Source organism: Mus caroli, unplaced genomic scaffold (genome assembly GCF_978045245.1).
Source record: "Mus caroli unplaced genomic scaffold, Mus_caroli_1 scaffold_10, whole genome shotgun sequence".
In the NCBI taxonomy this organism is placed as follows: Eukaryota; Metazoa; Chordata; class Mammalia; order Rodentia; family Muridae; genus Mus; species Mus caroli.
Genome location: NW_028227265.1, coordinates 126034020 through 126059473, shown reverse-complemented (window position 1 = coordinate 126059473; position 25454 = coordinate 126034020). Strand labels below are relative to the sequence as shown.

Sequence of the window (25454 nt, the reverse complement as noted above, 5' to 3'; positions counted from 1 at the left end):
AGACAGCTACAGTGTACTTACATATAATAAATAAATAAATCTTTAAAAAAAAAAAAAAAACCAGGCGGTGGTGGCAACACACCATTCTTTAATCTCCACAGTCAGAGAAGTAGAGTCAGGAAGATCTTGAGTTGAAGGCTAGCCTGATCTACAGAAGGAGTTCTAGTCAAGGCTACACAGAAACCCTTACTTGAAAAACAAAACAAAGCAAAAAAATCAGCAGTACAGGGTGGGGATGTCGGTCAGTGGAGGAACCCTTTTATAGCTAATCCTGGCCCTGCCCCAGGAATCTTTTTCATAGTTACATGTCTTTATCAGAGCAGTGAGCTATGGCACGCATGTGGAGGTAGGAGGATAACTTTGGGCAGTCAGTTATTCTCTTCTATCATATAGATCCTGAGGATAGAACTCAGGCACCAAGGCCAGAAAAGGATATTGGATGTCCTCTGTCATTCTCTGCCTTTACTGCTGAGATAGTCCCTTCTAGATCTAGGGCTCCATTATCCCCCAAGCTATCTTGATAGCACAAGAGGGTCAGGAAGAGATTGTTCTGCAGTGCTGGTGTCAGGACAGCTAAGCCACAAGACACTGATGGCAGCCATCTGTCCCCTCTCCCTGCAGCTGTCCCGACGAGGAGGAGGATGTTTTCAGTGAGGCTGAGGAGAAAAAGATAGCTGAAGCCCGCACCATGAAACTCCAGGAATTTCAAGGTAAGAGGGGTCAGCACCTTGGGCAGGTTCCTCTTGGAACCCGTGGGCCCACATCAAGCTTCTGTCACTTCACTGAGGTTCAATGCTCTTAGCATAAGGTTCACCCGTTTTTAAGAGTTCAGTTCAGGGTCTCAGTAGGGGTTGACTAGCTTCCCCTGGGCTCCAGCATCAGTACCACACACACACAAGGACATGCATGGGTCAGGAGTTCAGGGGCATCTTCAGCTATGTGGTGAGCAAAGCTGGCCAAACAAACAAATAGCAGAAGAGTAAAAATTAAACAGCACAATAAAAAATAAGTACATGGAGCTGAGTGCGAGGCAGAGGCAGGCAAATCTCTCGAGTTTGAAGCCAGCCTGGTCTACAGAGTAAGTTCCAGGATAGCCAGGGCTACACAGAGAAACTGTCTCGGAAAGAGAAAAAAAGTATATGTATGTGGGCAGTGGACATACAACCAATGTTCTTAACCACTGAGCCATTTCACCAGCCCCAGGAGGCTGAGGTGGGAAGATTGGTGGGAATTCGAAGGCAGCCTGTATTTTGCAGCAGTTACCAGGTAAACCAAGACTCTACAGCAAGACAAGTGTCTCAAAAACAAAAACTTAGTCAATAACACCTCTGTTTCCTGGGCAGATCGGACAGCTCAGCAAATAAAGATAGCTTGCCACCAAGCCTAACAATCCATAGCATGGCTGTAATTGGCCAGGGTTCAGACCCAACACCTACATATATCCTATGCACACACGTAGCGACAGGTCTGAAAAGTACAGGCAGGATTTGCTGGCTTACAGCATAGCTGACAAAGCAAAGCCCCCTCTTTTGAGAAGAGACCCTACCTCATGTGAATAGGCAGAATGATGGAGAAGCACACCTGACACCCTCTTGTGGCCTTCAAGCATTTGCACAGATGTGCACGCCCAAACATATTCATGCACGCTCATATACACAAATAATTTGGGAGGCTTTTTGAAACAGGGTCTCTCTATGTAGTCCTAGCTGCATTTTGTGGAGCAGAGATGCCTCTGCCCCCCAAGTGCTGCAATTAAAAGCGTGTGCCACCTTGCCCAGCAAGTAAATGTTTGAAAAACAAACAACAGCAACAACAACAACCCAGACTGGCAAGGTGGATCAGTGTGTAGACCCTTGCTGCCAAGCCTGATGACCCAGGTTTAATCCTCTGGTCCCACCCTCACAGCCTGACTCCAAGGGCAGGTCCCTAAGGCTGACCACCACTTCTGGGTTCTCCTGTAGAGCGACTGAGCCTGAAAGACCAGCTGATTGCCCAGAGCCTTCTGGAGAAACAGCAGATCTACCTGGAGATGGCTCAGCTGAGTGGGCTGGAAGAGTCAGCCCAGAACCGAGGCCTCTTCCGAGGAGGAGGAGACCCCTCCGAGACCCTGCGGGGGGAGCAGATTCTCAGATCGGCCATGAGTGAGAGTAAGTTAGCCTCCCCACTGAGCTATGCTATGATATTCCAGGGCGGGTTACCTGGGGGACCAAAGCCAGGCCCAGTACTCTATTGCTCACCCAGGACCACCGTCATTTTGCTTTTTTTTATAATCCAGGGAATGGAATCCAGCATGTGCAATGGCTCTACAGCTGAGCCCTACCCAAATCCTTTAAGCACTTACTCAACAAATGCTCCCTGGGTGACCTTGTGTTCTGGGGTAGGGAGAGGAGGGGATAAAGCTTGAGCCTAAGAGATGGCCAGCAGGTAAGGGTACTAGCCCCCACATACAACAGCCTGAGCTCAGTCCTAGAGATCCACATGGTACAAGGAGAGAGCCAACTTGTACAAATACAGGTTGTCCTCTGACCTCCACACGCGTGCTGTGTCACATGTGTACACTCGAACACAAACCAATCAATCAATCAATGTAAGCTAGATTGTTGTTAGGAAAACATAGGTCCCTAATAATATCCTCAGGAAAATACATATGCTCTTTTGAGGGACTTGTGGAGTACAGAATGCACCCTAACCTTGGGCCAGCACATTACCTCTAGCTCTGGCAGGCTTGCAGGCTTAACACCCGGGGTGGAAACCATGGGGTATATATCACCTGCCGTCTTCACACAATGCTAGCTTGACCATACAGAGACACCTCTGCCAACCTGAAAGCTAGACCTGGTAAGGGGAGCCTTTATTGCTACAGGAGCACCTAGCAGTACCAGTGCAGCCACCAGGGCCCCATGATGTCAAGCACGGTAGGAAACCAATGCTTAATGGCTCTCTTCCATCAGCAAGTCAGACCACTCAACCCTTTGCCTGCACAGATTAGCAAAGACCCAGTGGGTGTCTTGCTCTCTCCAGCAACACCTGCAATGCCCTTTCACCTCTGTCCCCTGGGCTATTGTTCTTGGCCTCCAATAACACTGACAAATGTGACACTTGGACTAGGACTATTTTCCCTGCTTCTTTCACCTGGCTAGAGACTTTGAAATACTAGCAGGCCATTGAAGGGTATTGTACTGGCTATTTTTGTGTCAACTTGACACAGTTGGAGTTATCACAGAGAAAGGAGCTTCGGTTGAGGAAATGCCTCCATGAGATCCAGCTGTAAGGCATTTTCTCAATTAGTGATCAAGGGGGGAAGGCCCCTTGTGGGTGGGACCATCCCTGGGCTGGTAGTCTTGGGTTCTATAAGAGAGTAGGCTGAGCAAGCCAGGGGAAGCAAGCCAGTAAGGAACATCCCTCCATGGCCTCTGCATCAGCTCCTGCTTCCTGACCTGTTTGAGTTCCAGTCCTGACTTCCTTTGGTGATGAACAGCAGCATGGAAGTGTAAGCCGAATAAACCCTTTCCTCCCCAACTTGCTTCTTGGTCATGATGTTTGTGCAGGAATAGAAACCCTGACTAAGACAGGTATATAGACCACTCTTACCCTCATGGATAGTCCTCTTATGTGGCTCTTCATTTAACATGTGTCTCTTACTAGACCTAGGTAAGGACTGGTACATCACATCCCTAGGCCCAGATAGGGAACTGATGACAGACCCAAGTAACATTAACACCAGTCCAACTTGGTGAATCAGTAAGTTTGTTTGGGTCATCTACAGGAAGGAGCAGGGATGAAGGTTTGCTTACAGCTTAAAAGCAGCTATATCACTGAAAGCTACCCCAGCCTAACGAAAGCTAGGACCTTGAAACTCTCTTCAAGACTTGCAGGTGAAGTTGGCTGGATAGGTTGAAGAGCTCTTCTCCCCAGCAGTCCTTTCTGTATATAACCTTTAGTAAGTTTCAGGAACTTCCTGAGATTTGTACATTGTTGACTTCCTGAGTCTTAACAAGCTTCCCTTCAGAACTTCCTGAATCTTAAGGAGCCTATCTCCAATGGCTGCCTGATTGCCTTGGCCTCTCCCTTAGATGCTGAGGATGATGGCTCAGGATGGGGCTCTGTTGTTAGAGTGCTTGACTAGCACTGGCTTCTACCTTCACCACTGCCTAAGCTAAGATAGTGGTGTATACCCTTCATCTTAGCACCCACTGCCACATTTGCTCCTTGCTCATGTCTGGACTTCCCCACAACCCGTAGTATAACCTCATCACCTGCTGACTCATGTCCACCATCTCTCCCTCACAGTTGAGGGCATCCAGAGCCTGATCTGCCAGCGGCACCTGGGCAGCACCAATAGCCAAGTGGAGGAGGGAGGTGTCTCTGCAGGCCTGCCTCGGCGGGCTGAGACCTTCGGGGGCTATGACAGCGTGGGAAGCCCTAGCAAGGGTAAGTGTGTCACTTTCCTCTGAGGCTATGCCTTGGGAAGCCCATGCACAGCAGATCCAGGGTTCTGGAAATTTTAGTTGTGAGCCTTAGCCTTTAATGGCCAAGTTATCCCTCCAGACTTGGGAGTGTAATTTCTGACTGAGAACGTTCCTTGGATTTCTGGGTATTATGGGCTCTGTACTACAAACAAACAAACAATAAAATAAAGCAGGCCTCCAGGAATACACTAGCCTGCATTTATTACATGGACTGGTCTCAGAGGAGGGGGATCCCAAGCCTTGTGGGATTCATAGCATCCTCTTGTTTTCTGCTTGGGGTCTCCAGGTGGCAGCTTTAAAAGGAAGGTATCCAACAGTGACCTCAGGCCCCAAGACTGGCAGGAACCTGCTAGCAGCCCAGACTCCAGGCCCTGTGACAACAGCGCCCCCAGTGGCTGCTGTGAGGAATCGCCACAGGCTGTAAGTAGCTTCTGGTCATTTTGATTTGCATGGGTAAAGACAGTCCACCTTGACATAACGTGACAGCCTTCAAAATTACTCCTGCAAACTCCTGGGAATAGCAGGTAGTAGCTTGGGAAGGAGGCAGAGGGGAGGATGGATACAACATAGTTGCCTCAACTTCATCAGGTTCAAAATGCCCCACATTGTTTCCACAAGCTATCCAGAGTGTGTGGTGACATCTGCCAGGGCTCCTGACTGGCCCTTCCCTTTGACACAGCGCATCCATTGCTGTTGAGGTTTCCAGAGGCTAAGGCTACCTGCCCTGGCTGTCTTGAACTTAAACTGGATGTGTATGTGTTTATTGCATGAGCAATAAGCTTCATAAGCAACAAGCTTCACTTCCAAGCCCACCCTACTGTAGAGCGTCAGCCACCCACCCATCTCCCAGGCATCCTGAAACCTTCGTTTTCCAGACTCTTGGATAGGCATACATCAGATGGCCACAGTCACAGCCTAGCACTGAGTTCTGTCTCCTCCCGTAGTGTGCTGTGGTGGTTTAGATCCCATTTGATACTGTCATTCTTGTCTTAATAGGTGGAGGTGCCTAGCACAGAGAGCCTGCCCACTGTCCTGGAATTAGAGGTACCACCCCTGCTCCATCTCCCACAGGGACAGCATGCCCATATGCCCTATGTACCATCATCAAGTAGACCAATTTGGCTTTCTCTCCGCAGCTGGTCCACCGGGTCCAGACACTGTCGCAGTTGCTTCTTAGTCTCCAGGTACCTGCAAACATTAGGGAGGGACTAGCTGCTCCTGCCCTTCACTGATGGGCTGGGTCTAACCAAGGGCGTGACTCTCATCAGTCCCACCCCTGTCCCTGTCCCCAGGTGGTCATCGCTCAACAGGATAGCTATGTGGAGATGCAAAGAACGGCCATCCAGGAGCGCGAGAAGCAGTTCCGGCTGCAATCAACACGTGGGAACCTGCTGCTGGAGCAAGAGCGGCAACGCAATTTTGAGAAGCAGCGTGAGGAGCGCGCCGGTGTGGAGAAGCTGCAAAGCCAGCTGCGCCAGGAGCAGCAGCGATGGGAGAGGGAGCGGGCACGCCAGCAGCAGGAACTGGAGCTGGCCGGTGCGCGCCTGCAGGAGCGAGAGGGTGAGGCGCGCCAGATGCGTCAGCGGCTGGACCAGGAGCGCACTGAGCTGGAGCGACAGCGCCAGGCCTACCAGCATGACCTGGAGCGTCTGCGTGAGGCCCAGCGAGCGGTGGACCGTGAACGTGAGCGCCTGGAGCTGCTGCGCAGGTTCAAGAAACAGAACACTGTACCAGGGGCACTGCCCCCGGAGGTGCTGGCAGAGGTTAGTGGGCCTGTATGGCCAAACCCACTAAGCTGGAAATGTGGCTCAGTTTTGTGCTTGCCTAGTGTGCATGAAGCCCCTTGTTCCAACCCCAGCACTGTATTAAAAAAAGAAAAATACATCAAATGTGGTGGCATAGCCCTGTTATTCTAGCACTGAAGAGTTAGAGGTAGGACATTAGAACATCCTTGGTTACATAGCAACTACAAGACCATTTGGGCCATGTGAGACCCTAGGGCATTGGTGCCGGGCCTAACATCACATACCTTTAATCCCAGCACTTAGGATACAGAGGTGGATTTAGGCCAACCTGGTCTACACAGAGTTCCAGGACAGCCAGGGCTACATAGAGAGGCCCTGTTTACAAAAACAAAAGTTTATGAGTAGTCAGATATAAGTTGTGTGGCCACATTTGAGAGAGAGAATATGAATATGGCTCAGTGTGACCATGGGTATACACATACTGATGTGCTCCAAGAACTGTCAATCACCAGAAGCAACTTTAGATGGAAGCAGCACTCTGCAGAGTGCAGAATAGACCTTCCTAGCTGCAGACTAGATGCAGAGCTGGGTGGGCAACACCCATTCATCTCTGAGCATTTAACAGCCATGTTTGGTCCTCCCTGGGCCAAAGCCACCAGAAGGCTAGGAGGCCTGGTGTGGGTTAATAGCCACCAGCAGGCTTAGCAGCAGTAGGATGTGTCTTCTGTTACTTCCAGGCCCAACCTGCAAGCCACCCTCCCAACTTCAATGGGGATGGGCTGGAGGGGCACTCGGCCCCAGCCAAAGCACCGGGAACCCAAGGGAGCGCGATGCTACATGGCACAGGACCTGACTACGTAGAGCGACCCGAGGTGGCCCGCTGGGACAGTGCCCCCACTGAGAGCCGGCCAGCCAAGAGCGATGTGCCCATCCAGCTACTCAGTGCCACCAATCAGATTCAGAGGCAGACGGCCGTGCAACAGCAGATCCCCACCAAGCTGGCCGCCTCCACCAAGGGTGGCAAGGAGAAGGGCAGCAAGAGCAGGGGTTCCCAGCGTTGGGAGAGCTCAGGTAAGCTGCACCCCACCCCCACCACTCAGAGAAGCTGCACACCCCTCCCAGTGGACCTGTCCCAGCAGCAGATCGGAAATGAGGCCTCAGACAGGGAGGCAGGTAGGCAAGCACCAGTGTGGGCAAGAAGACAGAGAGGTTCACTTTTCCAGTTGCATTTCTGTTGTGATAAAATACCCTGACTCACAGTTCCAGGTTTGAATCCATCGTGGTGAGGAGGCAGAGCAGCGAGAGCTTGAGGTAGCCTCTCATAGCCATTCAGAAGCAGAGAGAAATGAATGCATGTATGCTTAGTGTCCGGCCAGCTTTCTCTGAACCATGACCCAAACAAGAAATGGTGGTACCCCAGGCTGGGACTTCCACACCGGTTAAGGCAAATAAGACAGATACTCACAGATCAGCCTGATGTAGACAATCCTTCCCTGAAAACTTTGGTCCAGGTTGTGTTGACAAAACTAACCATCATGCTCATTTACTTAGGGCTTCCCAGCTGAGGCACAGGACAGACACTAGGGCTGTACGCAGCATCTTTGTCCCCTCACCATAGAGATTCCCTATCCCCTGTTGACACAGAAGGTATTGTGGGACTACTGCATAAGCAGAATCCATGTCCCAATGATCATGGGGAAGGGATGTCTGCTTGGAAGCCACGCGCTTCTCTCATGCTGACACTGAGTGACTCCATGCCACCTTTCAAAGTACTTATCTGGTGCCCACTCGGAAGTACGAGTAGGGGAGACCCACCCCACCAGATGGCATAGAGCCGGGTCCAAGCGCCTTCCCTCTTCCAGCGTCCTTCGACCTGAAGCAGCAGCTGCTCCTCAGCAAGTTCATAGGCAAGGATGAGAGTGCATCACGGAACCGCCGCTCACTGAGTCCCGTCCTGCCTGCCGCCCATGGGTCTGCACCTGCCCCAGGTGAGCCCAGCCACTGGCTATTGTGAGCCCAGCCACTATTTGTGGTGGCATCTGACACTCCTGTAACCACCCCCAACTCTCTTCCAGACCCCTGCTTCCCAGCCCCAAGCCCGGCCCCAGCTGCCACACCCCCCGAGGCCTTCAAGTTCGGAGGCACATCACTACCACCTGTCTCCCCAGCTTCCTCGCTGCCAACCACACCACTCGCCACCACAGATGAAGTTAGCAAAGAAGATGTCATCTTCTTCTGAGGGGCCGTGGCCCCAAGGGCAGACCCCTTTCTGTCCTGATACCCTTTATGTCTCCAGGGATCCTATAGGTGACTGTTCTGTCTGGCCATACCCTTCCCCTGCACAAGCACAGCCAGGCACTTGTTCACCTGAGATTGCCCAAATGGTATGCCTTGAGTCTCACAGCTCTCTATAGATTTAGTGGCAAAACATGGGTAGCCCCCTTGATCACACACACATACATACATGCATATATATGTATGTGTGTGTGTGTGTGTGTATATATATACACACACATGTATGTGTATATATGCTCAAAGTTCTTTTAAGTTGAAGGTGGAACCCCAGCTAAACCACAGAGATATTTTAAAGCAGAGGTATAAAGCACAAGGCTTGGGAGCCAGCCAGGAGACAGAGCAGGGCAGGCAGGTCTGAGAAGATACCGGCTCCAGGGGCAGACTCCATAACCCGCAGGAATCTCTGGATTGAACTGAGTCATTTTGCACCAGAAGGCACTAGAATCACCCAGAGTCCAGCGAATCTCCACCTCCAAAGCAGCAACTGGCACTGGCCACAGCCTTGACCAGTAAATGACCTGGGCAACTCCAGAGGACACAGGGTTGGAAAGACTCAGGCAGCCCCGGGCAATCCATGGAGCAATGGATTGGATCTGCGGGTTCAGAAATCAGTCTGATAAGGGGTTACTAACTGTCACTCCTTGCAGTAGGCTGGGGTTTTCCCAACTCTGCTTCTCAGGGGGCACCTGCCATCCACCTTACCTGGAATACAGAACCCCAGTTTCAGCAGAGCAGCACAGACCGTGTTTGATCGCTGTGAAATGAGCAGATTTTCCCTGGTCCCGTCAGTGTTCTGACAGAAAAGCAGAGCTAACACATTCAGGGACATGTGGAGGAATAACCTAGTGACATTGCCGGTGAGTAGCCACAGATGACCATCTTGGTACCACCTCAGACTGTGCAGGAGTTGGGACAGCAGCTGGTCTTCTGGTCTGATCTTGTTCCTAGACCTGGGCAGGTCTAAGTTCCAGATCTACCACATTTAGACCTGGCTGAGGTCCAGAATCATCCCTCACCTAGGTTTCCCTGCTGTACCCTGCCCTGAAGTACTAACAACAGGCAGGACCAAGTCCTACGCTGATGGTTCTTAGTCTCCAGAGCCCATCGTCCTAAGGAACGACTACAAAGACCCTGCCCTGTGGTACTTAGGTAGACAATACCTTATGGTCTGCAGACGGCCAGGCCATCCCCACCTCTGTGGAACAGGGAAGTGTCAGAGGCTGCTGGCGTGAGCAACAGAGCCCTCCAGAGCCAAGACTTAAGCACTCATGAGCTCAGGGAGCGACTATGGGTGTGGTTACCAAGAGTCCAACCTCGAGCTAGTAAGACAGCGGGGTGCTGAAAGTGATGGTCTCTGACAACTTCCGAGTGCCAGGAGTGGAGCGGGGTCCCCCTCGTCCTCATCCGTAGGCCCATGGACCCCAGCACCCGAATAGCTCTTAGTCTTGTCCTTTCCTGCCTGTTTCTATCTTGTGTCCAGTGTGTCTATATCTTCCAGACCTCATTGTGCCATGTTGCTAATCAGTGTTTTGTGGTTTGTTTTGTTGGTTTGGTTTTTTTGTTGTTGTTGGTTTTTTGTTTTGTTTTGTTTTTGTACTGAGATGTATCTGAGCACTTTAGAAAAGCTGACTTTTAAGTTCCCACTCTGTGAAGAGAACATTCCAAGACCCAACAAGAGCTGGGAGGGCTCACCATCAGACACCATGACTTTTTGGATTTAGAAGTTCAAATGGTTTCCACTTGGCCCTGGGAAGGATTCAGTGTATCCCCCACCAGGTGGCCAGGTGGTTCTCAGCTGTGTAGTGTACACAGTAGGACAGTGTCATCAGTTATCTGTCACCAGCAGCCATGGGTCCCTTCCTGGTAGATCTCATTTGTGAAGATGGTGAGCCAGCAGCATTCACTCTCCAAGGTTGAGTGGCATCCCTTGTCAATCGTGACCATGATCTTCGCCTACCCCTGATTATTTTCACAGCGATAGCAGAGCATCCTGGCAACAGGGTTATTCTGGAACCACGCTAGAACTTGTGACCAGATTCTAGCAATAAAATTATCCAGAGCATCTCAGGCTAAAACAGACCTTCTTTGGGGATTGGGAATGCAGAGCGTGGAGCTGTGCCCTGCCAAGGTTTTTGTTGATAAGGAACACAAATGTAGAAGGTGAGCCAATACAGAGTAGACCCGAGGGTGTGGTTCAGTCAGAAGAGCCTTGCAGAGCGTGCATGAGGCCCCACATCCTATTTCCAGTTTGGCATGGTGGGGCACAGTTGCCATCTCAGCACTCAGGAGGCGGAGGCAAAGGATCCGAGGTTTAAGGATCCGAGGTGTAAGGTGGGGCTGGGGAGATGGCTCAGTGCGTAAAGTGCTTGCCATGCAAGTGTGAGGGCCTGAGCCAGGTTAAAAGCCAGACTGAGCAGCATACATCTGTAATCCCAACACTCATGTAAGATGGGAAGCAGAGACAAGAGACTGGCCAGCTAGCATACCGTACACAACAGTAAGCATTGAAGAGACCCTGTCTCAAGCTGCTAGCATCCAGGTTTGTCCTCTGACCTTCACACACACACTTTAGTTATTTTTTTTTTTAATTTTATTTTATGTTTAAGGTCTGGGGGCTGGAGACGTGGTGGTTCAGTGTTGAAGAGCACTGGGTACTCTTTGACATGGCCTAGGTTTCTCTCCCATGGTGGCTCCAAATTATGTTAACTCCAGTTCTAGGGGACCCAACCTCCATAGGCACCAGGCATGCGTGTGGTACATACACAAGTAAGTCTTTTTCTGAAAAATAAAGTTTAGTTGGGTATGGCGGCACGCACCTTTAATGCCACCACTCAGGAGGCAGAGGCAGACAGACCTCTATGAGTTTGAGCCCAGCCGAGGCTACATAGGGAGACCATGTCTCAAAAAGAAGTTTCACGCGTCCTTGACTACATAGTAAATTCAAGGCAACCTGGCCAAATAAGGCCTTGTCTCAAACACAGAAAAATAAGCTTTAATGGGGACTGGAGCTCAGCTGATGGAGGACTTGGCTGGTACATATGAGATCTTAGAACCCCATCCGGAACCACTGCACAGCTCAGGTGGGCTGCCTTTTCTAGAAGTATCTGTCCTTTGGTTCCATGTCTGCACCATACATGGTTCATGTCAAAGGTCTTCCTGTGCAAGGCTTGGACCTCAAGCTCAGCCTGTCTTCCTGGCACCCTGACTAGGTAAGGCACTCCTCTGAGGGCCTCATGGGCTCAGTCTTTAGGTGGAGAACAGATACCAGGACTCCTTCCTGATGGTCTTAAGAATTCGAGCAGGTGGGACCACCAGAGATAGGAGCTGATCCTGGCCTACTCATGAGCTCTGCATAGGTGCCCATAAGCAAAAGGATAGAATGCTTTGCTGGGGTCCTCTAACCCTCCACCCCAGTGGTTCCAGCATCCCAGTGGCCCACAACCACCTATCTTCCACATTAAAAAAAAAAAAAGTTTCTTGGACTTTGACCAACACCAGAAGGGGAGGGCCAGAGGGCATTGTATCTTGACAGTAGAGCACACAAGTCATCCATCCCTAGTAGGGAGGGGAGAAAGGGAAGGAAAAGACATTGCTGTACTTAGGAAGGAGCCTTGCTGTGCAGCAGGACTGTCTCAAGACAAACACAAAAGGTTGGTATCATGTAAAGTTCAAGGGCCACTGTCTCCTAGGCTGGGCTCAGAGTCTCGCAGACATACTTAGCTTTTAGATCAAAAACGATGCATGTGAACAGGTGAAACGGCCCCATGAGTACAGGCGCCTGCAGCCAAGCCTAACAAACCGAGCTCAATCTCTAGGATGTGGATGGTGAGAGCCGTGACACACACACGTGCACACACACAAAAATGTAATAAACACTCAAACTGCTTAAGAAGAAGAGGCCCAATCTACCATGGTCTCTTTGATAGAGGACACGAATCTATCTACACATCTTCAGAGAGGCCGACAACCATGGCCTGACCCAGCTTAAATGGGAACACTGCAGCCCTTGAGGCCCCTCATTTAAGGGTGGCCTTCCTGGAGACAGTGACCAACAGTTTCCCTCTGAGGGAAGTGCAGAGCGTGATCCTAGTCCTGGGCTCCGTGGGCAGAGCTCAGTCAGATACTGAAGCCAGTAGGCTGAGGGTAGAGCAGAGGTGAGTTGGTTCCCACTGGTGTTCAATGCACTTGTGAGAGCAAACCTTGTGACATAGGCCCAGAAGAGGGAAGACCAGAGTGAGACTGCTCTAATCACCTCATGCACACACTGGCACCATACCAAGAGATTTTAATAGACATTCCTATATTCCAGCTTTGCCGAAGCCCGACCTGAGGCATGTGTCTCTCCCACTCACCTTTAGGCAAGCCAGCAGGTGGGAGGCTCTAGCACTGTCCTCCTGGGACTTTGCAAACCTTGCCCTTGGCTCTCAGAGTCCTGAAGTTCTCATGCCCCCCCCCCTTCCCAAGAAAGCAGCTTCCCCTGAAACCCTAGCTGGGGCCTGAGAAGATCTCATTTCAGCCCCTTTCCCACCCTGCCCAGGGGCCAGCACTGGAGTACACACTGATGGATGCACCAGTGGCCAGTGATTTGTGGGAATCTGAGTCCTGTTGAGCACCACAGTGTCCTTCACCTGCCACTCCAGGGCCTCATCAAGGGCTGTCTGCCTCAGCCTGTCTGCCAGCCCTGGCAGCTTGACATGTGCTGAGGATGGAAGAGATGGTGCCCATGAGACCCACCAGCCAAGGAGGGAAGCGGCCAGCCCACAGGATACCTCGGGGCAACCAGTGCACAGCATTTGCCAGGTCAGCCAGGTTGCTGAGTAGAGTTAAAACCTCTGAGCATATCCTTGCCTCCATGGCCCTCCGCTTGCTCCTGGGCAGCTGGCTGTGGGAGAGAAGGAGAAAGAGAGAGCCACTCTCATTGCCTGCATTTCCATATCCCCCAGAAGGGGGGGAAAAAAAAGGCAAGCACAGAATGGCTCATGGCCTCAATTCCACACCTTCTCGGAATCCTTGGGCATGGGGCATAGAAAGTGTGACTGTTGTCTAAACTTCACATCACCCACACTACTATGAGATCAGCCACGATGGCTCAGCCTATCTATAGTCCTCATTCTAACACACCTGTTTCCCTGCTGGGGAAAAGCAGGACTTCCCACCCAGAGGCTAAAGCAATGCTCTGTGAAAACACACACACACATTATGCACATCACACAGAGATACAGCATGCATCACACACACACACACACACACACACATGCTCTCAAGTACTCCTTTAGTAGTGATCTCTCCCTGAACCTAACAGCCATCAGGGCTGCTGACTGCTGACATTCCCTCATATATGGAGAGGTGAGGAGGGTCACTGGACCTTCATCAGACATTTTAGCTGCTTCCTTCTGACCTCCCAGCCCTGCTCTATGCAATGCTACCCTGACTGCATGGAGGTACTATGAAGCTATGAGGAAGTTGTCACCCACGCTGGAGTGAGACTTTCCTATGATAACAGCTGTTTGGAGGTCACCTACACTCAGGCTCTGTTTGGTTCCACAAGTTGGAATTTGATTAAGCCATACTTTAGTTGGTCATTGGTGCCGTATGAGGCATGGCAGACGTCTCTCTCCAACTCTCCAGGAAGAAAAAGTTCCTACATCAGCCCTGCAAGACTCAGCAGGGGCATGGATCAGAGAGGTGACCACTCTATACACCTCTCAGGGAAGGTTAGGACAAGGTACCTTGCAGAGGTGCCTGTGGGGCTCCGCAGCTTCTGTCTTAGCTTCAGCATTGTCCACAGGGCCCTGCAACACAGGAGACAGGGATGCTCTGTCAGAGCAGCATGACAATCTGGGAGGGGCGGGCGGGCAGGCGGGGTCAGCTCCCCACAGCAGCTAAGGCAGCCAGAGCCTCTATCAGGGAACTCTGAGACTGGCCACTGTCCGTATGTGGCCAGCCGTGGTCCTGCTTGCAGCCTCCTGCGTAGTGACCAGCTGTGCCTGGGATGAGAGACTTGTCCCTGTAGGGCAAAGGCTGGGGTTTTGTCCTAGTTGACTTTAATTGTCAAACTGACTGAGCCTAGAATCATCGGAGAGGAAGGCCTTGACTAAGGATCAGATTAGCCTGTGGGCATATGGGGTGTAGGGGTCATGTCATTTACTAGAAAGCAAAGGAAGCCTGAGTGAGCGGAGTCCTGGGTGAATATGTGTGGTTGACAGGGGTACGGCCATGTCAGGGATTCCAGTGACAAAGCTTCCCAAAAGGATGAGGCTCAAGAGAGATGACAAAGGTTTCCCAGGGGGTCTGAGTAAAATGATTGATCAGTGTATGCAAAAACTAGCCGCTGCAGCTTCCTCCTCCCAGATATTTAGTCTGAAGCTGCTGCCTACAGACACTTCCTCCTAAGACTAGCTGACACTCCCCTCTCTCCTCCCACCCCCACCCCCCGTACTGCACACAATAAACTGAGGTTCCTGGGTACAGTGGCAGTGGGTGCCACTCCATTACAACGCGCTCATCCTGCCTGACCTCAGCTTTTCTTTCCTTTTGGAAAGAAACAGTCAGTCAGTTGGATGGTTTTGTTTTCAAGACAGGATCTCACTATGTAACCCTGGCTTCCAGGGTTACAGACAGACCAGAGTCCCCACTTCTCTGTACATGTACCCAAGTCTCTGTCACTTGATGTCACAATCCTTTCCTCATTCTCTTCCCCTCCCTGGTCAGGGTTCCAGATCCAAGCTATGCAGGGGATGGTACCGATAAGTGAGCCAGCAAGCAGGTTTTCTCAGTGGTTCTCTGCCTTGAGTTCCTGCCCTGACTCCCCTTGCCTCTTCCTGATCCTCTGTTCTGAGTTCTGGGATGGCAGGCATGTACAACCACATTTGGTTTATACAATTTCTAAGGATGGAAACCAGGGCCTCGTGCATGCTGAACCATATTCCTATCCCAGGAGAGACCCATCTACATCCCAATCCCACCAGCATGGGTTGGTGTGGACCTGCCCAGTAATAGACAGGAGGCCATAAGCAGAGGCTCAGAGTACATTAAAAGCTCAGCCCAAGTCTCCACCTTCAAGTCTCTGAGTGCTGAGAGACCATCACCAGTGTGCACAGGGATGCAGAGAGCAAGCTTCAGGGGACCCTGGAGGTCAGCTGTGGTCAGCAAGAAAACCACACTCATGGAAAGCACATCAGGATATCGGCTAAGCATGTCAAAGAAGCATACATCCAAAGGCTGGAAATAAACTGGCAGAACCAGGCATGATGGCACAGGCCTGTTGTCCCCTCTTCTTGGGAATCTGAAGCAGGAGGATCTAAATTCAAGGCCTGCCTGGGATACTTAATGAAGTTCTGGCTCAAAATAATAAGTAAAATGAGGAGCTGTCAAGGGGGCTCAGAGGGTGAAGGCATTCACGGCCAAGCCTGGATCCACATGGGGAAAGGAGAGAACCAGCACCCACAAACTGTCTGACCTCACATATGCACCATGCATGTTACATGTGACAAGCCTGGATCCACATGGGGAAAGGAGAGAACCAGCACCCACAAACTGTCTGACCTCACATATGCACCATGCATGTTACATGTGACAAGCCTGGATCCACATGGGGAAAGGAGAGAACCAGCACCCACAAACTGTCTGACCTCACATATGCACCATGCATGTTACATGTGACAAGCCTGGATCCACATGGGGAAAGGAGAGAACCAGCACCCACAAACTGTCTGACCTCACATATGCACCATGCATGTTACATGTGACAAGCCTGGATCCACATGGGGAAAGGAGAGAACCAGCACCCACAAACTGTCTGACCTCACATATGCACCATGCATGTTACATGTGACAAGCCTGGATCCACATGGGGAAAGGAGAGAACCAGCACCCACAAACTGTCTGACCTCACATATGCACCATGCATGTTACATGTGACAAGCCTGGATCCACATGGGGAAAGGAGAGAACCAGCACCCACAAACTGTCTGACCTCACATATGCACCATGCATGTTACATGTGAACACACACAAAAGTAAATAAATGAAGTAAATAAAGGGTTTTTTTTTTTTAATAAAAAGGCTGGGGATATATCCCTTAAAAGAGAAATCAGTACGGAGGGCAATCAACTTAGCTAGGTTGGTGGTGAGGCCCAGACCAGTGAGAAAAGAAAAATAAAAAATAAAAAAGAGGTGAAAGGCCAGCAAGATGGCTCAGCAGCCAAAGGTGCTTGCCACCAATCCTAAGGGCCTGAGTTCCAACCCCAGAACCCAAATGGTTCAGGGAAAGGACCAACTCCAGTAAGCTGTCCTCTGAACCCCACTTGTCCACTATGGTACACACATGCCCCACATGCCTCACATGCAAATGTTTAAAAGACATTTTAATCAAATAATAAAAAAAATTAAACTTAGAGGACAATGACTGAGGAATGCCATCTCAGGTTGACCTCTGGCCTCCACATGCTCATGTATGCCCTCACTCGCATGCAGGGATAAGAAAAGTGATGAGGAGCCAGGGAGATGGCCCCATGGTTAAGAGTATTGCTTACAGCAATTGGGACTTTAGTTCTGACCCCAACGCCCACATGGCAGGCTGGGCATGGTCTTGTACAGTTATCCAAGTGCTGAGGGTTAAGGAGTGGGGACAGGAGGGCCATTGAGGCTTGCTGGCTGCCAAACTAGCCGAAAACAAAGTCTGGGTTCAGGCCAAGACATGCCCTCAACAGAAAGGTGACAACAGTTCCACGTCCTCCTCTGCCCTGCCCTCAAAAGGTGAGGGCACACATGCACACACACACACACACACACGCCACCACCACATTCACACACAAACACAATCTATAAACTCATGTTTAATGGGACTGGAGGAGGGATTCAGTGGCTAGGACCAAGTGTACTGCTCTCGCAGGGGTGGATAGGGTTCCCAGCATTCATGTTAGGCAGCTCACAGCCGAGGGTAACCAACCCCACAGACGCCAGCATCCTCCTCTGGCACAGGCACACGCACTCATATGCACTAAACCATCAACACAGTAAGAAATCAATTCTTTCTTTAAAAGCTTTCAAAAATAAATGCATCCATTAAGAGAGAATGATGACACAGAGAGAGGAGAAGAGAAGCGGGAGATCAGAAGCAGAGACACACTCGAAGACACTGAGGTGCCAGCTTTGGAGGAGGAGGGGGGCACAAGCAGAGATGTGGGCTGGCTAGATGAAGACACATGTGGACACACCGTGGAGCCTGCAGAAGGTCCTGGCCTTGCCCTACCTGGACTTTACACCATGGAGTTAATTTCAAGCTTCTGACCTCCAGTACTGTGAACTAAATGACCTGTTGTTTAGATGATCCCATTTGTATCCTAACTTTTACAGCAGTTACCTTACCAGAAACAAAACAGAGGGTTAAACAGCAGGGAGGGTGGGGGGCCCTGCAGAGATGGCTCAGCAGCTGACAGCACTGGCTGCTCTTGCAGAGGACCTGTTTTTGGTTCCCAGCACCCACACAGCAGCTCACAACTGTCTGTAACTCCAGTTCCAGGGATATGACATCCTCTTCTGGCTTCTCATGGGGCACTGCACACACAGGGTGCACAGACATACATGCAGACAAAACATTCAAACACAGAGTTAAAAATAATAAATTTAAGGAAAGAGATTCTAATACGTGAAAGGTGGTCAACTTTTGGGCCTCTGCTGAGGTAACAGCCATTGGGGACTTCAGGTGGCCCCTCTGGCAGATATCACTTACTTGACAGCTCCAAGAAGTAGAGAGAGAGTCCAGAGGGCTGTGTTCAGTGTCCACCACCAAGCAGAGTCCACCCGGAGGACCTTGGCATCGGCAGCCCAGGCGATATGCTCACAAGGATAGTACAGTTGATCAGTCACATTACTCAGGACAGACAGCCATCGGATGAAGATGTCCTCCTCCTATAAAACCAAAAGGTGGGAACAGGCCTGCAAGTCAGACCTCCCCACTACCCATCTAGGATGGTCCCGTTCTGACCCCACAAGCCTTCCCTGTGACCACAGTCTGTGTTCTGGTGCCTGAGTAGTACAGCCTACTGCTAAGAGCTGTGCAAGAAAAGAGCTAGGCCTGGCTTCCTCTACTCATGCTCACCGGACAGCTCACTGGCTCTCAAGCAATGGAATCTCCTCAAGAGCTGTCAAAACCCTAAGTCACAAACATTGCAGGAGGACAGGGCTAGACACCAAAGTTTGTTGTTGCACACATATAAACACGCCTATATGTACGTAGTAACCTCCAGGGCCAGAAGAGGGCATGAGATCCCTTGAAGCTGGAGGTAGAGGCATTTGTGAGCAGCTGTTAATGGGTGCTAGGAACCATATTGTGATCCTCATGATTAAGCAACAGGTGCTCTTAATCACTGAGCCATCTGTCTGGCTCCACAAATTTTGTTTTAAAGAAAGGGTCTCATACATCTGAGGCTGGTCTCAAAATCACTCTATATGCGCTTGACTTCTAGGGTGTGTGTGTGTGTGCTATATATGCACACTAGTGCAAGTGCTTTTGAAGACCAGAAAACGGTGTGATGTTCTCTAGAGATGGAGTTATAGACAGTTGTGATTCCCCTAATGGAGGGGTGTCAACATAGGGAGGGTGTGAGAGTATAAGTGTGTGTGTCCACAGCACGTGTGTGGCGGTTGGAAGACAAGCTCAGTGCTGTCAGTCCTTGCATTCTATTTTGATGGGGGCAGTCTTTCTCCCCACTCCTCTCACCAAGCTAGCTGTCCTTCATGCTTCTGGGGACTCTCCTGTCTGCACATGTCACCTCCCTGTAGAAATGCTATTGTCAGAGACATTACTTTAACAAGATGTATGTGGGCCTGAGATTTGAACTCAGGTCCTCATACTTGTGCATCAAGCACATCACTATCTATCCACTGAGCCATGTGCACAGTCTGCACTGTTTGTTTCTTTCTGAGACTGTCTCTCTCTCAGTCCTGAAGCTCACTACATAGGCCAGGCAGCCTGGGCAATGGGATTCCCCAAAGGATCCTCCCATCTGTGCCTCTCCAAAATGGGATTACAAACGTGGGCCTCCACACCCAGCTTATTTTACATGGGTTTTGGGAATCACACTCAGGTTCTCAGGATTACACAATTATTTCACCGACTGAACTATCTCCCCAACCCAGATCTTAAACCTCAGATCCACTTGCCTCTATTTCTCAAGTGGTAGGATTACAAGTGTCGGCCACCACCCCTGGTTTGGGGACTTTCAAAGTGTGTGTGTGTGGGGGGGGGGGTTCAAAAGACAACTTTCAGGAGTGTTTTCTCTGTCCATCTAAACTCAGATGATCAATTTACCTACCTGCTGAGTTTGGGAGTATGGCTCAGCAGCAGAGCCCCTGCCTAGAATCCTCCACTGAGGGGCAGTATATGTAGCTTAACAGTAAAGTGCTTAAGTAACATGTGCAAGGCTCCAGTTCTGTGGCCAATACTGCCATAACAAATAGTAAGATCACTCAGTAAGAAGCATTTTGGAGCAAGCCCTTAAAACATCCATGGAAGCCACTGCTCTTGATCCTTAGGAAGTTCAATTTCCCTCTCCCTACAGCCCCATTAACCATTCATTACCTTTGTCCCCAGGCCATACTGCTTAGTGTAGACAAATATGGCCGGGTCATCAAAGAGTCTCAAGACAGTCCTGCAATGATTGAACTGGGCTGACACCACCAGCAAGCGCCTTCCCACTTCGGACCTGTTGGGGCATTGTTCCACTAGGACCCCACCGATCAGCTGGCAGCAATACCCCAGTGTCCGGATCTGTGGGAGACCAGAATCGGTTACCATGGTTCCAATCATGGCTGAGCTGCAATCCCTACCACACACCCAGCCATGGGCACTTTAGGATGGAACCTGGAAAGAGTTGGAAGAGTTGCTGGGCACGGTGGATCAGGCCTATACTTCCCAGTACTTGAGAAACAGAGGCAGGAGGATCACCTCCAAGTTTAAGGCCAGCCTGGGCTACTGAGATCCTGTCTCAAAAAAACCCAGAAAGTTCTAAGAGTCATCAAACTCCAACACAATCTGAAAGGTTTTTATCTTTTGTTTCTTTCTTTTGGTTGCTGAGGCTGAGTCTCATGTTCACCTCACTCACCGCATAGCCCAGCAAGTCACTGTCATGCCCCTGCCTCAGCATCCGCAAGGCTGTAATAACAAGCATGAGGCACTTAACCTAGCTAAAACTGAAAGCTTCTTTCTTTCTCTCTTCCTTTTTTTAAAAGATGTAACATTATTGTAATTTGTTAATTTGAGACAGGGTCTCACATAGCCCAGGCTAACCAGACACCGTGGTCATGATTAGAATTCCTGATCCTCCTGTTTCCACCTCCCAAACTCTGGAATGAGAGGTGTACAAGCATCTGGAGTACCTGGGACTGAGACCAAGTTGTGCACGATACACAAGCACTCTTCCAATTGAGCCAACATCCCAGGCAAGGCAGAAGTTAAGAGGAGAGCTTGACATCAAAATCCAAAAAGTGCCACATAGCCAGGTGTGGTGAGGCACACCTGTCATCCCAGCCAGTATTTGGGGAACTGAGGCATAAGGACAAGAAAGTTCAGGGTCAGCCTGAACTACAAGGTAAGTTATAGACAACCAGAACTACATAACAAGGTCCTGTTTCAACAAAGAAGAAGAGGGGAAGAGAGTGGAGGGGAAGGGAGGGGAGGGGGAAAAAAAAAGAAGAGTGGCCATGGGGAGTCCCATTAGAGTGCTAGCTTGCTCACCAATGGTTGAAATGACAGAAAACAAAACTATTTCCCACCTCCTGGGCTCTCCTTTGCCCACAGGCAGGGGCACAAGGCTCTTCCCGCCTAGCTCTGCCTTTAGCAGGACTGAAAAAGCAGTCTAGGAGGCAAAATAGTCATTTGCTTGGAAGACTTTAGAGAGGGGGCCATTCAGTAAGACACTTAGAACACGGAAATTTAGCCCTTGTATCTTTGTTTCTTTTGTTTTGAGACAGGGTATCCTGTAGCCCAGGCTGGCCTTGAACAGCTGATCTTTCCATTAGGAATGCCGAGATCACTGGCTTGTGCCAATATATCTGGTCTGTGCAGTGCTGAGGACGGACCTTAAGGTTTCGTCTATGCTAGGAAAGCAGTGGGCTACAGTCCCAGATCTTTTATTATTTCACTTGCTTATCAGAAATGATTAGTTTCAAGCTGTGTGTGATGGCACACACCTGTAATCCCAGCAATTCGGGAAGCTGAGGTAGGAAGTTCTCAGGTAAGACACCAGCCTGCAGACAGCCTGCTGTCATGTAAGACACCGGTCCCTTTAGGACCCCCTCTCTGGCCTGTTTTCCTTATCTCTGAGACCTGACCAAACTCCAGGTCACTCCGGTCCCGCCAAGGCCCCAGACTTCCTCTCACCAGGCGGTCCCGGACCCTGTGGGACTCCAGCGCGGAAGCCAGACGGTTCACCAGAGCCATGGCAACTCGGTCTTGACGTCACCCAGGGCGGGGTCAAACTCCTCTGGAAAGGGCCGAAGGTCCGCGCAGGCGCAACTGCCCGCCCTTTGTCCGAGTACTGCTACCTTGTAGGCGTGCTAGCCCGAACCCAGTTTGCAAATGTATTACTGCCACGTCTGTCCTCCCTGCCCACGGGCACCCAGAATGACCTTCTAAGCCTGTTGAAATCCGCTCCACCGCTGCTTAGGCAACTTCGCAAGCAAAATGTTTCAAAAATTAATTCATTGCCTACGGGCGGGGGGCGGGGGAGGGAGTGGGGACAAGCAAAAGCGTGTGTCAGAGCCACACAAAAGGGATTTCTCCTTCACTTGTGAGCTTCATGTACCTGCTTTATCAGTTTGTCTGTTCTGAGCATCTGTGACTGGTACTCTCACAAGGCGTCTTGATTTTCACTTTCTTTGAGGAGTGATTAGATTTATTTATTTTTTTATTTTATTTTATTTTATTTTTAGGATCTCATTTAGTTCACGCTATCCTTGAACTCACCATGTACTCAAACTGGCCTTACACTCCTTATTTAGTCTCCCAAATGCTGGATGATAGGCATGTAGCACAAGGCTCCAAGACATCATTAGATGTTACCTGGCTACAAGGCACCTTTAGAAGAAAAATGAGCTCGGCAGGGAACAAGTACCATTAATCCCAGCATTCAGGGGGCAGAGGTTCTCCGTGAGTTCCAGGCCAGCCAGATCTACATAGGGAGCTCTGGGCCAGCAGAATGGCACAGTTGGTAGCGGCTCATGTAGGTCAAGCCTGAAGACATGAGTTCCATCCTTGGGACTGGCATAGTTGAAAGTAAGAACCCACTCTGGTGCTAGCTGTCCTCTAACCTCCACAGTTATAGTGTGGTGCGCGTGTGTGTAAAGACAACTACAAAATATTCAAAGTTCTCTTCCACTCTTCCTTCCAGGAAGGACAAAAGTTGATCGCTAAAGGTATTTGATCCATATCTACCTGAGCAGGGCACTCAGAGGGTTCACCTTAGCCAGCTATGTTTTGTTTTGTTTTGTTTTGTTTTGTTTTGTTTTGTTTGGAGGAGTGAAGACACAAGTATTTTGAGTATTTGTTTTGAAAGAAGATCTTATGTAGTCCAAGCTGGGCTCTAACTGAATTAATTTGTAGCCAAGACTGGCCTTGGACTTCTGGTCCTCCTGCCTCCACCTCAGAAGTGCTGGCATGACAGGTGTGTGCCACCAAGTCTGGTTTGTGTGGTGCTGGGATGGAACCCAGAGCTCTCTGCATGGTAAGCTGATGTTCTATACTGAACCACATTCACAGGCCCCAGAACAGTATTTTTTTTTTTTTTTTTTTTAAGATTTAAGTACACTGTAGCTGTCTTCAGATGCACCAGAAGAGGGCATCAGATCTCACTATGAATGGTTGTGAGCCATCATGTGGTTGCTGGGATTTGAACTCAGGACCTTCAGAAGAGCAGTCAGTGTTCTTAACCACTGAGCCATCTCTCCAGTCCCAGACCAGTATTCTTAAAGTGACAAAGTCTTGTCTCTCAGGGTGGTGAGTTATGAGTAGGTGGATAAAGGCTAGATAAAGGATAGGTAGTAAACCTTATTGAGGAGAAGGTTGGGAATATAGGTCAATTTGAAAAGGAAAGCCCAGTGCTGGAGAGATGGCTCAGTGGTTAAGAGCACTGACTGCTGATCTGAAAGGTCCTGAGTTCAAGTCCCAGCAACCACATGGTGACTCACAACCATCCATAATGAGATCTGACGCCCTCTTCTGGTCTGTCTGAATGACAGATACTATATATATATATATATATATATATATATATATATATATATATAGTATAACAATAATTTTTTTTAAAAAAAAAGAGGGAAAAAGAAAGAAAGGAAAGGAAAAAGAAAAGAAAAGACCCAGAATCAAGCAAAGAAATGATTTCACTCAGGTCTGATATGGTGAAGCAGTGAGTTTATTGAGGCTGCTTACAGGAGCAGGGTAATGCAAAAATCTCTAGAAAGCCACCCCAGACTGGAGGACAATTGAGAGAGCTGCATTCGTAAAGCTTCCTGCTCAGCTGGTAGGCAGCCTAGCTATTCAGACAGTGTCCTCTCCCCATCTGCTCTTTGTGTGTTTATGTGTGTGTGCATGTATGCACATGCACGTGCTGTGTGCTCATGTGAGCATATGCTCTCAAGACCAAGTGTATGGGTGGCCTCAGAGGGCAGAAGCATTGAATCCCCCAGAGCTAGAGTTACAGACTGCTATGAGCTGCACGAACTTTGGTCCTCTGGAGGAGACATATGTGCTTAATTAATTCCTTGGCCGTCTCTTCAGCCCTTGTTTGTTTCTAGAAGAGTGGTTCTCAGCCCTTCTAATACTGCAACCCTTTAATACAGTTCCTCATGCTGTGGTAACTCCAACCATAACATTATTTCTTTGCTACTTCATAAGTGTAATTTTGCTGTTATAAATTATAATGTAAATATCCGATATTCAGGATATCTGATATGGGAGCCCTGTGGGAGTTACTGCCTACAGGTTGAGAACCACTGCTTTAAAAGGTGGCGGGAGGGCTGGAGAGATGGCTCAGCGGTTAAGAGTACAGACTGCTCTTCCAGAGGTCCTGAGTTCAAATCCCAGCAACCACATGGTGGCTCACAACCATCTGTAATAGAATGCAGTACCCCCATCTGGTGTGTCTGAAGACAGCTATAGTGTACTCATATGAATAAAATAAATAAAACTTTAAAATAAAAACTGTTGCCAGGTGTGGTGGCACACGCCTTTAATTCCAGCACTTGGGAGGCAGAAGTAGGTAGATTTCTGAGTTCAAGGCCAGCCTGGTCTACAGAGTGAGTTCCAGGGCTATACAGAGAAACCCTGTCTTGAAAAACCAAAACAAAAAACAAAAAAACAAAAAACAAAAACAAAAAAAACTGTCTACCTCTCCCTTCTAAAGGGGGAGGGGGGGCGTGAAGGAAGTAAAAGATGATTCGATCACTGGCAATGTGCCCTGGAAAGAAACATTGGTATCTAGGCCTGTTTCTGTCTCCCTTCACTTCCTGGAAATCATGGAAACTCTGGCCATTGTGTACTGAATCCCAAGTCCAAGCTATAAAGCCAAGAAATTATAGACTAAAGCCTCCCAAGATCATAGACTAAAATAACTCTTTCCTTCTAATAATTGTATTTTATTACAATAACAGAAAGCTAATACAGTGACTATACAGACACACACAGACACACACACACACATCCCTCTTTTGCTAATCTCTTTTTTTAGGTTTGTTAACATGATAATATGTATCATAATTCCATCTCTTCTGAAGTGGAGTCATACTCCACTTGGTAGACCACAATGTGTTTTTCCAGCCATTTGGGCTCTGTCGATCTTTTGATTCTTAGGAGTAAGGATGTTATGAACACTCAGGAATATGCACTTATTCCAACCCCTGGTTTCTATCTCTCTTCATGAGGGTGTCATCGCTGTGAAAGGGC

The 25454-nt window shown here is 49.5% G+C and overlaps 2 protein-coding genes across 9 annotated transcripts in view; one reads left to right on the top strand and one right to left on the bottom strand.

The window, feature by feature from the left end:
- Arhgef18 (Rho/Rac guanine nucleotide exchange factor 18) overlaps positions 1-10571 on the top strand; it is a 103760-nt gene extending 93189 nt beyond the window's left edge. For all 3 annotated transcript variants that reach the window (XM_085844244.1, XM_021169406.3, XM_029480389.2), the window contains 10 exons: positions 622-710; positions 1962-2147; positions 4291-4431; positions 4756-4889; positions 5466-5513; positions 5606-5653; positions 5762-6232; positions 6952-7285; positions 8077-8202; positions 8290-10571. In XM_085844244.1, coding sequence (XP_085700370.1) covers positions 622-710; positions 1962-2147; positions 4291-4431; positions 4756-4889; positions 5466-5513; positions 5606-5653; positions 5762-6232; positions 6952-7285; positions 8077-8202; positions 8290-8453 — 1741 coding nt within the window. In that variant the 3' untranslated portion in view covers positions 8454-10571. The remainder of the gene's footprint in view (positions 1-621; positions 711-1961; positions 2148-4290; positions 4432-4755; positions 4890-5465; positions 5514-5605; positions 5654-5761; positions 6233-6951; positions 7286-8076; positions 8203-8289) is intronic.
- Positions 10572-11068: 497 nt separating this feature from the next.
- On the bottom strand, positions 11069-22141 carry Pex11g (peroxisomal biogenesis factor 11 gamma). 6 transcript variants are annotated; one of them, XM_029480392.2, is made up of 6 exons: positions 21704-21884; positions 20094-20282; positions 18243-18421; positions 14239-14301; positions 13279-13391; positions 11071-11287 (listed from the first exon to the last, which is right to left on the bottom strand). In XM_029480392.2, exons 1-6 carry the CDS (start codon positions 21779-21781, stop codon positions 11178-11180), a joined length of 732 nt encoding a protein of 243 aa, XP_029336252.1. In that variant the 5' UTR covers positions 21782-21884; the 3' UTR covers positions 11071-11177. The 6 variants fall into 6 exon arrangements, with proteins under 6 accessions (XP_085700373.1, XP_029336252.1, XP_085700372.1 ...); XM_085844246.1 differs by lacking the exon at positions 21704-21884 and adding an exon at positions 21894-22141 and having other exon boundaries at positions 11074-11287; positions 13244-13391; XM_085844247.1 differs by lacking the exons at positions 20094-20282; positions 21704-21884 and adding an exon at positions 21894-22141 and having other exon boundaries at positions 11069-11287; positions 13244-13391.
- Positions 22142-25454: the final 3313 nt, after the last annotated feature.

Bases quoted from the DNA above. Each gene is read 5' to 3' on its own strand.
- Pex11g (XM_029480391.2), bottom strand. From the start codon at position 21,781: ATGACAGCAGGCTGTCTGCAGGCTGGTGTCTTACCTGAGAACTTCCTA. The intron at 18,422-20,093 runs GTAATGAATGGT...TTGGTTTTATAG, and splicing joins AGTATGGCCTGGGGACAAAG to GAGGAGGACATCTTCATCCG. The intron at 14,302-18,242 runs GTAAGTGATATC...CCTGTGTTGCAG, and splicing joins CTACTTCTTGGAGCTGTCAA to GGCCCTGTGGACAATGCTGA.